The following is a 16,392-nucleotide window of genomic DNA, read 5'->3' as shown; positions in this document are numbered from 1 at the left end:
TTTTCGGTGTTTGGCATCCCTAAAGTCATACAGTCTGACCAAGGAACGAATTTTTCATCACATTTGTTCACTCAGGTTCTGAAGCAGTTACGGGTCCGACACAGTAAAGCAACAGCGTATCATCCAGAGAGTCGGGGGGCGTTAGAGCGCTTCCACAGTCTCTGAAATCTCTCCTGCGAGCTTACTGTACAGAACTGGCGGGCGACTGGGAGGAAGGTTTGCCGTGGCTGATGCTGGCCGCCAGGGAGGTAACCCAGGAGAGCACCGGGTTTAGCTCAAACGAACTGGTTTTTGCGCACAACGTTAAGGGTCCGTTGGCTGTGGTAGCGGATGGGCTTAAAGAACCCGTTCCACCGACAAACTTATTGGATTATGTAAATGGTTTCAGAAGACGCTTGTATCTGGCTCGAGAATTCGCTAAAGAGAAGCTGACTGAAGCGCAGAGGAATATGAAAAGCTTGTTTGATCGCCGTGATGAGGCGCGCTCATTTCTGCCTGGTGATCAAGTGTTGGCTTTGTGTCCAGTCACGACTTCTCCTTTTCAGGCGAGATTCACTGGTCCATTTACAGTTCTGGAGAGGGTTTCTGATCAGAACTACTTAATATCAATGCCAGAGCGGAGAAAGAAAATTCAGTTGTGTCATGTCAACATGTTAAAACCATATTATGTTCATGACGATTTATTTCAGCCACAGTGTAAAGGCGTGACTCCGGCGTGTGCCGTCAGGGGGCAGCAAGACTTTCAGCACCACGGACAGCGCACTGTCACCTGTGAGGAATGACAGCGGCACGGTTGAGTTGGACAGCGCTCTGATTCATGGACGTCTTAAAAACTCAGAAACTTTGGGTAAATTGGACACGTTGTTGGATCACTTACCTGCAGATCGTGCTAAACAGTTAGCAGACGTAATAGGTGAATTTCCTTGTTTTTTTTCGGACACGCCAAGTCGCACGCATCTGATTGAACACGATGTGGGAGACGCTAAACCAATAAAACAACGGTTTTACAGAGTGAATCTGGAAAAGCGTAAGCATTTGGATGCAGAAGTAGATTACATGCTTCGTAATAGGATTGCTGAACAGAGTATGTCCAGTTGGGCATCTCCATGTATTCTGGTCCCCAAGCCTGATAACACCCTACGTTTCTGCTCAGATTTTCGCAAACTTAACGCTGTGACAAAACCAGATTCTTCCCCATTGCTGAGAATGGATGATTGTGTTGACCAGGTGGGTTCTGCTAACTTTGTTAGTAAGTTTGACCTCTTAAAGGGTTACTGAAAGGTGCCTTTGACACAACGTGCACGTGAAGTGTCTGCATTTGTTACTCCTACAGGCTTGTTCTCTTACACGGTGATGCCGTTTGGCCTGAGAAATGCGCCAGCAACGTTTCAAAGATTAATGAACAGAGTGGTTGATGACATGACTGGGTGTGCGGTCTACTTGGACGACGTGGTGTTGTACTCGGATACGTGGGAAGAGCACGTGGAGCGCATCCGGGAGCTTTTCACTCGTTTGGCGGGAGAGAGGTTAACRGTCAACCTGGCCAAATGTGAATTTGGAAGGGCAACTGTTACCTATTTAGGCCGTGTGGTTGGCCAAGGTGAGGTCCGCCCTGTTGCAGCAAAGGTTCAGGCGGTAGGGCAGTGTCCTATTCCAGCTACGAAAAAGGAACTAATGCGTTTTCTTGGACTGGTTGGATACTACAGATGTTTTTGTCRAAACTTTTCATCTGTGGTGGCGCCGCTAACAAATTTGCTGCGTAARGATGTAAAGTTTGAATGGTCTTCCCTTTGTCAGCAGGCTTTTGAGCAGGTGAAAAGACTCCTTTGTGCTGCTCCTGTATTAGCTGCACCACGTCTTAACCGTCCGTTCCAGCTTTACGTGGATGCCAGTCACGTGGGAGCCKGAGCTGTCCTTACACAGACTGATGATCTGGGTATTGGCAGRCCGGTGAGTTATTTTTCAAAGAAGTTCAATAAGCACCAATTGAACTACTCTGTAATTGAGAAAGAGACGTTTGCTTTGATCTTGGCACTGAAACATTTTGATGTTTATTTAAGTGGTGGTGCTAACATTGTGGTGTTTACAGATTATAATCCTCTGACGTTCTTGTCTTCCCTGAAATGTCCAAATCAGCGATTGATTCACTGGTCATTGTTCCTGCAGTCCTACAACCTGGATATTCAATACATTAAAGGGAAAAATAATGTTGTAGCTGATGCGTTATCTCGCGCTCCAGTTTGGTAGCCCGTTTTGTGCTTGTTTTCCCTCTTGGTTTCCTTTTCCTGTCCTTAACAGAGCTTCTGGGTGCACCAGTTGCTGGTTTGGAGACTGGAATGAGGAGGAGAACCTGTGCACTACATTTCAACTTGGCTAAGTACAACTGGTGGTGAAAGCAACATCTTAATGGTGGCTGGGTTTGTTTACACACAGTGGACTCACAGGAGCAGGGTTCCCTATAGGAACCTGCTTTTTATGGGTGGAGGTATTACGGCCCTGGGCCTTGTAGGCTGGGCTGCAAAGTGTCTTGTCCATTTTTGTGCTCCTCCCCTTTTGCAGGTGTTTCTGATCCGGTGATTGGGAGTGCAGAGTATTTTAACCTGGCTGTCTCTGTCTTCTCGTCGCTGGTTGCTGGTGACTTGTCGCCTCAGCGTCCACTCTGCCGCTGCGATGTTTGGTTGCCAGGCCCCGGCTCCCCTCCTTTTGCACTTTTGAGTTTGTCTTTGTTTTGGCACGTCAACACTCTCATATGAACACATACAACACATCCAAGCATTTCATTACACCACTGATACTGATATCCACAATCCATTGTTGTTTTTGTTAATACTCATTTGTTTGCACTTTAACCGCGGCATAGTCTATTGTTTTTGTTATGACCCTGAGCCAGTCGTAACAGGAGTTTCACTCTCAGCATGTATTTCAACTTCTTTATATTTACTTCAGCGCAGCTCACAGCTTTTAACAAATTCCGTAGCTTTCTGTGTACTTCTAAATCTGCTTCTTAGTCGCATCTTTTCGGGCCTGCTACTGCCTCCAGTGGCGTGGGGGTGGTAACACAACTAATATAATTACGTCACTAAACGAGAATACCACAAAATCTTTATTATTTACTATTAATTTCGCCATTACTGGCAACGTGAAAGATAAATTATCTTCTAAAATATAATATTTTTCTTCAGGATGTTAAGCTAATTAGGTGACATAAATAACACCTTTATACATTATAAATAACATCTATATATCTCCATTAATTATAGAAGGAAGAAAAGAATTAAGACATGAAAAACAACATTATCAACAACAATAAAAATACCATATACAAAATATACATAAGAAATTTAATTGAGCAAAAGTCAATAACAAACAAATTAATTAGGTTCACAGACGAATAACCAGGATTGTTAAATAAGCAATAATCCACATTTTTGTTTTGTTGGTAAAGTCCTATACATGGGAAAAAATATGATTAAACTATTTAGTTTTCCAAGGTGGAAATTTTTCTTTGACTCTAAAACAATAAAACTCATTAATAGAATCACAATATCAACAATTAGTGCATCAAGTAAACACTTAGCATGCTACAGGTAAATGTTATAATTTAGTTTGGCTAAGAATAATTATTGCACTGTCAATGAATGACGTCTAATAGATGTTCTATATTTACCAGAGGAACACAGTAACGCCTTCAGGAGCTCAAACTGAGGAAGAAAAGAGGATGGATGCTCTAGACAGTTGAGACAGAGTTGTTTTTGGTTTCACCACTATTTACCTACTGTTTTTCCTGGCATTCAAAGTATTCTTAAAATATTGTCTGTTAGTCTGCAGCTCATGTGACCAAACCAGCCGAGGAGATGAAAAGCTAAAGCACTCAACAGTTAAAACTTGAGATGACTTAAAACTTAWGTTACATTTTTAAGTTTTAACATTTTAACTTATTGTTAAAATGTTAACATTACTTAACTAGAGGTAATGTTAGCTAATGTTACCTCTAACTAACTAGAGGTTTTGGATGAGTTGCACTTGTTGGGTAACCCCAAGATCACTGGRTCTTCTTAAAAGATAGAGTGACRTTTCTTAAAAATGTAGCCAGTGTTTTCAGCAAAATTGAGCTGACTGTCCTGGAATGATCCAAGGTATTTAAAATTTGCCATAGTTTTAACAGGTTGGCCATCGAGTGACACTGGAACCACTTTCAGATCTTGTTTGACATAGTGACAAAAATATATTTTTTCCTTCACTTTAATTTTCTTTATATAATCCATTGATTTCGCTTTTTGTTGTAATTTTTCTGTTGCAGAATGAAGTCCAATCCTTTCTGGGTGTGCCGGGATGTGAGACTGGGCGCCTTCCACGATTGGTGGACCAATTTACAGCTGAAACGCCTCTGAAGCCTCGCGTGCCTGTCGGGGTTTCCTATCGAGCTGCGCCGGCTCTACATCTGGACACACGCAGAAACTGATTTGAGGTTGATAAGGTCTTCCTATAACAAAAACTGGTTTGGTTTTACTAGTATCATTACATTTTACTTATACATTATTTTAAATATTTAATAATGTAATATCAGATTTTGATTGTACTGCCTGTAATGCTAATTTACTTAATTGGTTTGCAAATTCAAAATGTGCTCGTTTTACATTCTGTGCCCTTAACATTTCTTTTCATCTGTTAACTTTGCATCCTTTCATAGCGTATTAACTTCTTCACTATTATCTTAACATTTCACTGATTCATGACCTTTTAACTTCAGAAGTAGTATCTTAAAATAGGCAATCCAGACAAAGAAATGTTAAGTACTATCTCACATTTATTCATTACTTCATTCATTTTGAGTTTATTAAATCTTGCATATTTTCTAACATTTTATTGATTTAGCATTTTATTAAGTTTTGAAATAATATCCTGACCCTTCATTCAATTTGCATTTCAGTGCATTCTAACAATTCCCTCAATATAACTTTTAATTCCCTCAATATAACTTTTAACCATTTGATGTGTTATTATATATAACATTTATCTCTTTTAACTTTTATTACTTACAAAAAAACAGAAAACATTTTCAGATTTTGCTCTTTTGCAGTTCTTTACCTTCTATGGCATAGCATTGACCTGAGCTAATATAAAACAAAAATCAAACAAATCTGGTTTAAAAAAAAAGAAAGAAATTAAGATTAATGTGTAACTGAAGATTGCAAAGCTCTGCACGACTGCAGGACGACGTTTTTTCCCACCACAAAAAATAAACAGTAAATGCCATGGAGGGTTGAATTTCCTTTTTCCAATCAATTAAAATCATGTGTGCCTTATTATGGAAATGCCTAAAACTTGCCAGGCTGTGTGCCCTGAGACCAGTGCTGAAAAACACTGGATTCGATGTTGGTGTTTCAACTATTAAAATTTGACCACAAAACAATATTGATTCAATGACACAATTTCAACGTTAGTTAGTTGGCTAGAGCGGGATGGTTGTTTGATGGTTGATCCACCGTCAGTTGTTGACCTCAACCATACATGCAACCTTTATGATAATAATTCAACATTGAATTAACATCTTTTGCCAACAAGCCAACAGCGAAGCGGCTGTGTGGTTGGGCCATCCCACTCATATAAATGGTGGGGGTAGACCGCTCCATCCTTGTAGTAAGTTGTAGATGTTTTTGTGTCAATATATCACATACAAACAGTCAGTAAGAATTGTTATGAACAAGTAAGAAAACGTACGGAAAGGAATCGGCACCGACTATCCTCTACAGTGCTTAAGTTAAAACGTGATAACCCCCGCTCAGAGTTAAATACTCTGACTCAGAGCTCTGATGAAGAGGAGAGGAGGGGTAGGTGTGCAGCAAAACGGCATACATTGATTCAACATTGATCAGACATCTTCATTAGATTTCAACCACAAAACATTGATTCAATGACAGTTTCAACAGTTAGAATTTGATGGTTGATCCATAGTCAGTTGTCGACTTCAACCAAAAATCAACCATTCTGACTATAATTCAACGTTGATTTAACATCGTGTGCTATGGGGTATGTGTGTGTATGCTGTAAATATGACCATATTTATGTTTGTATTGTATTTACATTGCATTTCTTACGCTGCACTGTTTTTGGACCGTTATTTTTTAACAATCTCACTGCACAAGAGGATGTGACAAATTAATTCATGCTTTTTTTGTTATGATCTTGCCATATTCTGCTAAGTCTCCCCCACTTTAATTATTGCTCAAAAAGCAAAGCTTTTGTAACATAGGTTTATTCCTTTGAATTTAGTTTCTTTGTAAATTTTTAGTTTCATGTTAGTTTTTCTTGGTTTATTGTGTCCTCTGTATTTTATGTTAAAGTCAGTCTCCGGTTTCTATTGTCCCAACTTTAAGTAATCTTCATTCATGCCATCCGCCTGCAATGCCTCATCATCTCCAGGTGTATCAATTGATCTGTCACTCATTTAGATTTTTTTCACTGTTCAGTGCAAAGCCTATTTAAGAGGTCTCAAAATTAAATTATAGCCTTTTTTTCTAGACTTTTCAAGATTCCACGGGAACATGGGCTTCCATTACACCTCAGCAGAAACAGGCTGATCTCCTCCATGCCATGCTGCATTCATGCAAAAGGAGCCCCAATCAAGTACTCAAGTGTTGTGATGGCCAAATCCATGGCCACACTTGAAGTCCGAAGTCGGTAACTCTTTTATGCATAATTTAGTTTTCACAATTTATTTTTTCACACACTATAGTTTCAGTAAAACATTTATTAGATTTGGATACATTTGTTCTTTTTGTTAGCGCGCACATTTGATTAACATATGTATTTATATCAACTTAAAGTTTAATTTGTTTGCTTGAGACGAACCTTCTGTTTGGTTTGCCGGTACTTGCCTGCCTTGGAGTGGCCTGACAAAAGATGGGGTCCTGGGCTCAGCAGCTTAAATGCTGATTGGACTACACCACTAGTTCCTGCTGGCAGGGGAAATTTGTAGTTTCTTTATTTAGATGAGTTTAAGTAAATATTAGTATTTAAACTTTAATAGTTTTGATTTTCATTTTTGGGTCTTTAGTTTATTCAAACTTAGCTGTACTGTTATTTGTAATTGTATTCTGTTTAGTTATCCCTATTGTGTCTTAATTGGTCTGATCAGCCAGCATATATACCCCTGAGTGTTTCTTATGTTTGTGCAGCCAGTTTGTTTACATTTTTGCCTGAGTTCAGATTTGTTTTTTTGACTTCATTTATGAGCTCAGTTTATCTTTTGTCATTTATAATCTTTGGGTTAAAATAAAACCCTATTTTTCTAATATATCGTGTGACTTCCGTTTTTAACTCAGTCCATCACAAGTGTATAGAAAAGAACATACTTTTAAGAAACCTCACAATTCTGTTTAAAATATTCTGTTTCATTGATGTTTGATATTCCAATTTTCTGAGACACTGAATTTGGGGTTTTCACTCTTTGTGAGGCATAGTGCTGAAAAGAGCATGAAATAGTTTACAGTCTCTAATGAATCTTTGTAGTGTTTGAACTGGACTTTCTGAAATGAGTGACAAAAACATTGTAGCTAAATGCAGTAATAAGATGGAACATGATAGAACTTCATTCAAGACAAAAAAGGACACAAATCAAGTTTTACTTTCATGCACATCTTTAATATATCAGTTTTTCATATTCACAACCAATACATAAAGCCTTCTTCCTATATTTACAGCTTTAAATATTTTTACACTAATATCTCATCAAAATGTCTTAGTTTTGAGCATCAATGAATTTGTTGCATTTAAATTCTCCATGCCTTCTAGCAAACTGACAGTATATATTTTTTTACAACTATTTACATGTGAAAAATATGCTGTAAAGGTCACACTTGAAATTAATTAAAGGTACAAGTTAGGAGGACAGTCGGGAGTTCTTTAAGAAAAAGAACACAAGATATGGAAAAGACCAAACTGAAAGTCATGGGTGGGTCAGAGTAGGTTGTCCAGGTGATAAAACTCAATCTTTGCTAACAGATAACTAATGATGTATCCATTATCCATTAATTAATTTTCTTTCACTTATCTAGTCGGGTCACAAGGGTATCAGCCTAAGTAGGGAGGCCTCAGGTTTCACTTGGGCCATCTCCTCCGGGGGAATCCTAAGGTGTACCCAGACCAGCTGACAAACATAGTCCCTCCAGCGTTTCCTGAGTCTTCCTCTGAGCCTTCTCCCGGTGGAACGTGCCCGGAACACCTCACCAGGGAGGCGTCCTAACTAGTTTTACCTCAGTCATGATCTTCGTAAAGTGTTGGGTCAAACAACACTTTACGAGGTAAAGAGCAAAACACATACACACTTCTGTTTGTGAAGTGTGTAGAAGATGTGATGCATCTTTTTGTTTAGACTGTTCTGATTGGATGTTTGTATCTATCTCGACTAAGCTCAACGTACTTGTTTCAGAGATTAGCTGCTCCATGGTACAGAAAGCTATATTCACTTATTTGACTTCACTTTGACTGCAAAAGAGGGACGGTAATGAAAAGTGATAAAAAAGCAGATGTTTTGAATTCAATTGGTGATTGGTTGTTGCAGTTGCAGTTATTTAAATACCATACCTTCAGTCTTAGAACACTTGAACTTATAGAAAAGCTTGGTCGGAAAAATGAGGCATAAATGCTGACTGAAGTATCTGAGAAGTAACAAAGTCAAACTACACTCAGACAATAACCAGCCAATATGACAGCAGTAACAGTCTCTATACTGTAGGAAGAAATCAATACTTGAATGAGAATCAGTAGCTTGGAGATCTTACAAACTGACACCCTACCCTCTAAATTAAATATGTTCTACTGTAAACCAAGTCTGCCTGTATTTCCTGTAGTAGCAAATGACTATGTGTGACAAAAACTATTATTGAAAATAATCAAATTCTGGCAGCATTCAGTGGAAAGTAATTACTGTTCTGGTTTTGACAAGTAATGCTATTCTGATGTGCATGGATGAACGCAAAGACATTCATCCAATAACAGTTACCTGAAACACCCTGCTTCATATTAGGAAGTAACAATAATTGCTGAAAGTCTTCCCTCTTTTGTCCGTTTTACTTATGATGGTTTAACTCGGCAACACTAACAAMTATGTAAACAGTCTAAGGCCCTGCCCAAACTGTCTACAGTTTTGTCTTTCAACAGAACATCATTTGGTCCTGAATGCCACTTTAATCTAATGCCACAGTCACAGTTCTGGAGTCTGCTGGGTAGTTTGCAATGGACGATAGCAGCATTGCGCAGACAATAGCATATAGCATTAATCCTATAGATGTTTTATAGTCCTGTGGTGGCTTAATGGAGTCTATCCCAATTCAGACAGAAAAACTATAAACATTTGCTGAGGGAACGAGAACCAAACCTCAGAGGAAAGTAAAAAAAGAAAAGAAGTGCAAATAACAGGTCAGGGTAAGATGGTTCAAAATCAAGGTTGAAAGCTTTTTGTGCTATATTGGACTTCACTTTTTGAAACACCATTTCTGAGTGTGTACAACTGAATATTCACTGTCCAGCTTCTGTGGATGACTAAATGGCACTTAAATCAAGATTCATCTGCTTTTCCGATTGTAACTCATTCTTCAGGTGAGAGGAAAAAAAAAGGCCAATTGCTTAGTTGCTCTCTACAAAGTGCAAGTACACAGGTCACAATGACTAAAACGAGCATTAAAAGAAAGACTGAACTATTGTGAGCATAAAGCTATCAAAAAAAAAAAGAAGAAAAAAAAGAATCTTATAAATATGTCAAAATCTGCAGGCCTGCCTGTATGGTCGAAGGCAAACAATAAAAACTAAATTTAAGGGACCAATATTAACACCTTAATCATTCAACAAACAATGAAATGAATGATGGAGCATTGTTTAGAGAAAATAAAAAAACTGGTTAGAGATCTGGATTATTATCTAGGCCATCATTCATAAGCAGCAAAAAGCTGCGTCCAAAATTTAAAGAGTGCGCAACTTTTTCGCTCAGTAGAGGAAGGAAGAGATGGTGAAACAATCTGGAAGCCCAAAGAGGCCATCAGTGCTGTACATGGGACTTGCATTCAGAGTGTTCATTCATTCACTCACTACATCAATCCTCCCGCTTTTATTTTGGGATACTATTATTTGGTGTACTGTTAAAACTTAACAAAGCATTTTAATTTTTCTGCATTTTTATTCCCTCTATCAATCTTACAAATCTTCTGATTCAGAGTAAGCAGGAGCCATCTAGAACGAATGAGTGGACAGTTTGAATTTTGAATACAGGGACAGTGTGGAGGAGCTTCTGCAGTTTAGATACTTCAAAGATGTCTCATCCAGAACCGATGAATGGTTCAGTTAGTTGGAGGGCTCCAGACTGCTTTAGGGAAATGTGGCTAGATAATCCCAAAGTTGGATAAAAGGTAGAAGGAAATTTGCCAATATAAAGAACTTTAACCAATAGAATCTGCTGTTAGAAAATCAGATCTGACCAGCAAGTTAACAGAGGATTCGGAAATTCTTTCAAAATAACAAAAACTGTAGATTTGAGTTTCTGTTCCTCATCACTGGCATAGTCCAAACATGAGGGAAAAACTGTTTTTTCTGTTGCAGAATTAAGATCACGAAGAGTCAAAGAAACACAAGACAGCCTGCAGCACAATTGAAAGGAACCTTTCCTCTAAAATGGCTTTTCGGATGGGCGGTGCTCTAAGCAAAAGGTAGCGACAGTATGAAAGGGTGAGAAGTGAAAAACAATGTTTATGTTCAAGAAAAACGCCGGCTTCATTCAGGGGACTAATGACAGACGAGAGGCCTCTTCATCTGGCACGGCTCTGCTGTCCATCAAAAAGCAGTTCAGTTCCAGCTTTGCAGTTCAGAAGCAAAGCTGGAATGAAAATTCCAGCTATGTTCCAAAGATACAAACCGATCTATGGAGTTCACGGCTTTTCATCTAAAACCAATTTTGTCCAAAAATCTTGCATCTTGTTTTTCTTCAAAAACTTTCTTCAATCCCTTATCTGTCCTTCGTTTTTGTTGTGAAAGGACTTTGAGTGACAGGCAGGCCAAGGAAGAAAACTGCACATTCTTCAAGACTGTTTTTTAAAAATTATTATTATTTTCCAGGAATGGATGAATCCATTGCAAGAACACAAGACATTTGAGAGGTGATGAGAGATGGACTATTGTGCTGGCTGTAATTACTTGAATGCAGAAAACTCCCCTAGAAAGACAACAATAGCAATGTTATTACACATGTACTGTTGTGATGTGATGGGTTATACATATAACCCATCACATCCTCTGACGAAGTAAGGCACAAGGTAGGAAATGCATGGAGAACAGACATTAAGTTATTGAAAAATAGAACTAGCTTAATGGTGATTTTTGTACTACAGATAGATGGGAGGTAAAAACCTTTGGTTAATCTAAAAAATGCAATGACTTGAAGGAAGCACATTTAGTGAATAGTCAAGCCCTGGCAGATCTTTGAAGTGTGTTTATTTATTTCATATGGGTGTAGCCGGGGCATATTGTCCCGGAAGTGGGCTGCTGCGCACGCTTCCTCTTGCCCATAGATGGAAGACGCTGCGACAGAGCGCAGCTGGCTTGTTAAGGAGACAGGTAATCGGCGTTTACATTTAAAAGCAGGTAGATTGCTGAAGAGGGCAGATCCCAGGCTGATGACTCTTGCAGAGAGGTATGTTTTTGTGACATTGATCTCGAGGTGGTTTAGAATTATTTCTGATTCCTCAACCTGATTGTTTTAGGCAACGTACTTCTAGAGAGTGACGTACAGAGCGCTGTTGACCAGTTTCACTTTAGAGAAGGTAAAGACAATTTCTCATTATTATCTGGTTGCTTAAGGTGGTTGTCTAACTAGATCTCTTTTGTATGTATGTTGGCCTGCTACTGTTTCAGTTTTTGATTTGCTTCAATTTCAATTTTGTTTAAGTTTAGTTATTTTTTGGATAGTTATTGTTGATTAAAAGTACTTTCTATTTTTTTAAGTTTTGTTTAGGGAAAGGAAGTTTCTATTGTCCAGCCCTCTGGCTTGTTTTTTAAACAGGGGCCTATGCTGTTTTATTAAGATTGAGGAGACCAGTGGAAGGGGCGTTTTTCTTTCCTGTGCTGTATTCATTAGGGATTTTTGTGTGAGTGTGTTTTTGTTGGGGAACACTTGGGTGCATTTAGTTATATTTGTGTTTTCTTTATTATTATTCCTCCCCCAAGCAGTCTAATTTTATTTAATTGGGTTTTAACTAATTTTCAGCTTTAAGGATCCCAGGGCCAGCATAGACTCCCACTTTTAGTGTGGTCACTTTGTATAATAAAATAAATCGTGACTATTCTTACTCATGAAACATTTGTGAATTCAATAAACTGTTTAAAATCTGTCAATTTTTACAAACTTATCTGTGTGATCTGGTAAAAAGAGGATCTAAGGCTCTATACCCATTAAAAAAGCTGTACTGTACCCAAGGTCACATGGGACTTATTGCATAGTACATGGGTATTAGGATAAATGGTGTAGAATAAACAATGTTGTATTGCACCAGCATGCTTTAATATCAATGTCTTTCAGCTTTCTTCAATTTTTAAGGATCAGCAGACAATCTGGGGATGAAGGTGATGAAAAGTGGTCAAATATTTATAAGCTGATAAATATTTTCAACTGTGCATGAATGACTCCATTACAGTCCTTTTTGATAATAAGGCTGCCTTACTGAATTCATTCATGCGTAGCTATAAACAATTTAAGTATTTTCACTGTATTACAATTTTTCTACTTATTTTCCAACTCCAAGCTGCAGAAACTTGAATGCTCAATGGATTGAAGCATATTATTTCATATGTATTTGTGTAGTGAGCAGTGACGTGTGGTGAGGTTCATGGCTGGTGAGGCACTGACATCATAAGACCCCCTGCATGTTATTGTTCACATATGGATATTTCGCGCATGTGGACAACATTGAAGGGCAAAAAGACTATACTTTCACATGCCATCCATAGCCACGCTGCCAAAGTAGAATAATTCCGTTAACTTAATGAAACTTGGAAATATAGATATTATTAATTTAGTGCTATGCTGCACAGTAAAGGGAAAACCCGCTGAAGTACAACTCAAAACCATCTTTTTCTCGCACTCTCTATTGGCCAAGCTACACGTAGACTAGTTGTGTGTAGCTTCACTTATTTACTGCTCGCTGTCTCATACTCTGCAGGCACGGAGTCACAATGTGTGGAATCATGAGCGCCCCGTGCCATGAGGCGAGACAACTGTCTGCCTCTCCTCGAGTCTGTTCTCTGCCGTTTCTGATCTCTCCTCAGCACACGAATCACGTTACCCACAGAGTTGGTGACAACAAACACTGTACATTATATAGATTAGCTTATCTATATAATGTATGGAAAATCACTTTATATATTACAAGATTTTTAACCATTTTATTGGCGACATACAGACAGGAGGAGCATGCTCTCATCAAGTGGCAGCCAGTGCTATTAGCAAGAAGTTGCGCAATCCAAAGCGAGGCTCAGCTTCCTGCTGCCTCACCAGCTTCGCTTCTGAGCATTTGAATGGAAAATTGCAAAAATTTAGCGATTTTGAAGAAGAAAAAAAAATCAAATTGGTAAAGCTAAATAAAAAATAAATACTTCATAGTACAAAACACAGGGGGAAAATAGCAACATAAATGATCTCATCATTATATTATTCTCCCATGCCTCACCTGCCTCCCCTGACCACACATCACTGGTCTTGAAATAATGTTTAAATACAATCTGTGTTAGTTATTTGTTTATTTAAGGATCCCCATTAATCGCCATCATAGTGGATCCTATGCTTCCACTATGGAAGCATAGGATGAGAAGTGAAACTTCTCAACTCTCATAAATAGGTCAAGTTTTTATTCAAGTTCTGCTACTTTCCTTTATATTTGCAAGTTAAGTTAGATCTGTCCTCTAGTGGTTATATTGCCTAGCAACAATGTTAACTTGCCTGCCTTGAAAGCATGAGGGCAATGATGCTTAACAATGGTAGAAATGGAACAACATTCATAAAGGGGATATGAATGAACTTTTAGAGACTGTTGGAGGAGTGCTGTTATCTGAAGGAAGTTTGAACTAATCACCATATAAACCTCATAAAAAATTGTTTTAAAAAGGTCTCTTAGTGAAGATACTGTCTCACCATTCACGAGGTAACAATGTCTATAATATTCAGTTCACATTCTGAGTCGCTAATTGTTATTTAAACAAATTCATGGGGCTAGCTAGTTTTTGCTCAGATACATTTGGGGTTTAAAATGGGGGCTGACAGGGCCAGTACTTCTTTAGAACACTGTTTTCCATTTAGCCTTTTGGCCAATGACAGTGTGAACATATGCTGTCTGAAGACTCTGTCCAACTGGCTGAATATTGCAGTAATATGAAAAATGCTACTTTATAACTATTAGGAGATAAGTCAACAACAAGCCTGCTGGGTATTTTGCCATTTGAAGATGGGTTTGTGTTATTGTTCATATTTAATTCAAATTATAAAGGTGGTGAACATATAGATGCACCTCCAGTGAGATAAAATTAAGTTCTAGAATTTGAATGTGAAGTGAGCAGATAATTTTGCCTTTCGGTTTTTAAAAGGAGAAAATATGTATTCATTATAACATACAAACATCAAAATATTACTTGGACAATTTGAAAATATTTTTTACCACATCATGATTCCCAGGTTTGCTTGAAGTAGTTCAATTGTTAGATTTACAGCACTAACATTTTCAACTTAGTGTCAGTGAGAGTTCTAGTTTAAAGAAAAATGTGTGTGAAGTTACCATAACCTCCAGCTTGAATGGGAGTTTTAGGTGAGGCGCAGGAGTACAGGCTGAAGTCTTCCGTCTGAAAGCCTGCTCGATTTAAGGAAGGTTCAGAGGCGCTGCGGTGGATTTTGGGTAATGAACGAGCCAGCAGTTCAATGGATGCCAAAATCTGAGAGATGGATGGAGGAACAGCTGTCAGAATCACCATCGACTATTCATCATACTTAATATTCAGTCGATCGCATGGCACAACACAGAGACATGCAGGACAAACAAACATACACACACACACGCGCACAGAGAGACACACACCGAAGGGCAATTTAGAGAGAGCAATTAGCCAAATAATCATATTTTTGGACCGTGGGAGGGAGCTGGAGTACCTGGAGAGAACCCACACATGCACAGGGAAAACATGCTACGTAGCTCCAGAATTTCAACCACAAATTTTGTTTCTGCAACAGTGCTACCTACTGTGCAAAATGTAAAACATGAAAAAAATAAAATATTAAAGAACAGATACTAATAATGAATGAACGTAGCACCCACCTGGGGGAAGAGGGGTCGCTCTTCTCTCTTTTTCTTCAAGCAATCTGCCATCAGTCTCTTCATGGCCTTAGGACAGTTGCTGCGGACCTTGCTCAGGTCTGGAGAAAGGTAACCTCGACCCACCATGAAGATAATCTCCAGGAAAGAAAGGTCAGAATAATGTTAAATAAAAAGTAGGGGTGCACTGACTGCAGTGATTCTAATTGATCACCAAATGTTTAAAAAACCTAACTTGCCGATTCCAATTTTAGTCAATACCAAGGATTTTTACTGTTATAGCATTTCTCAATTGCTTGTTAGTGGTACAAACTTGAAACTAAAGTCTCAGATCAGGAAGTCTAATAAATAATTGATGAAGTACTCAATGCTATATATGTGTGTTAAAAAAAAGTAACATCTAGCTGAATTAAGTGCAGCTTGAGTTCAACAGTTTGACAGCTGCAGGGAGGAAACTGTTTCTCAGCCTGCTGGTTGTTGGAGTTAATTGATTTTTGACTCTGTGATCCACCAGGTCTGTTAACCAGTTTCAGGACCCGACCAGAACCCCTCAGTGTAAATTACCTTGAGAAATAATGAAATTTGGTTATATAAAAACAGGCTTTAATGCCAAAAAATGATCAAATGTTACAAGTCATACAAATGGAACAGATACAGTTACATTCACCATCCAGCGCTGGGCCACACTTAGCACACCTTATGGATGAAACCAAGTGAGGCAAAGATTGTAGCGCGAGTTTAGCTTTTTATTCGTCTCTGCAATCTGTACCATCCCTAAAGGTTCGTCTTATCACTTTCAGTCTGTTTTACATATGATTGTCGGCAGTCACACATAAACATGGTTGTGTGTGTGTGACATGGTTATGTAAGCTGCAGTGTGTGCGTGTAAACAGTTAAAAGAGGCTAAAAGAGATAGAGAAAAAGACAGAATCTACAACATGGTCTTGCTCTGAATGCTCCTCAGCCTCCTGCCTGAGGAAAGGGGTTGAAATAAACTGTGTGCAGGATGGGTGGAGTCCTTCATGATGTGGAGCACCCTCCTTCTGCATCA

At 38.6% G+C, this 16,392-nt stretch overlaps 1 protein-coding gene and 1 long non-coding RNA gene across 2 annotated transcripts in view; one reads left to right on the top strand and one right to left on the bottom strand.

The window, feature by feature from the left end:
• LOC108165864 (uncharacterized) overlaps nt 1–6,784 on the top strand; it is a 16,232-nt gene extending 9,448 nt beyond the window's left edge. The window contains exons 2-3 of the long non-coding RNA XR_001776191.1: nt 4,301–4,468; nt 6,523–6,784. This is a non-coding gene — a long non-coding RNA (uncharacterized LOC108165864). The remainder of the gene's footprint in view (nt 1–4,300; nt 4,469–6,522) is intronic.
• Nucleotides 6,785–7,617: 833 nt separating this feature from the next.
• The window catches only part of braf (B-Raf proto-oncogene, serine/threonine kinase), a 55,845-nt gene continuing 47,070 nt past the window's right edge, over nt 7,618–16,392 (bottom strand). The window contains exons 17-19 of the mRNA XM_008401202.2: nt 15,345–15,479; nt 14,811–14,964; nt 7,618–11,203 (exon numbers count right to left, since the gene is read on the bottom strand). Coding sequence (XP_008399424.1) covers nt 11,181–11,203; nt 14,811–14,964; nt 15,345–15,479 — 312 coding nt within the window. The 3' untranslated portion in view covers nt 7,618–11,180. The remainder of the gene's footprint in view (nt 11,204–14,810; nt 14,965–15,344; nt 15,480–16,392) is intronic.

This window comes from Poecilia reticulata, linkage group LG23 (assembly GCF_000633615.1).
Source record: "Poecilia reticulata strain Guanapo linkage group LG23, Guppy_female_1.0+MT, whole genome shotgun sequence".
Lineage (NCBI taxonomy): Eukaryota > Metazoa > Chordata > Actinopteri > Cyprinodontiformes > Poeciliidae > Poecilia > Poecilia reticulata.
This window is presented reverse-complemented; position numbering and strand designations above follow the sequence as displayed.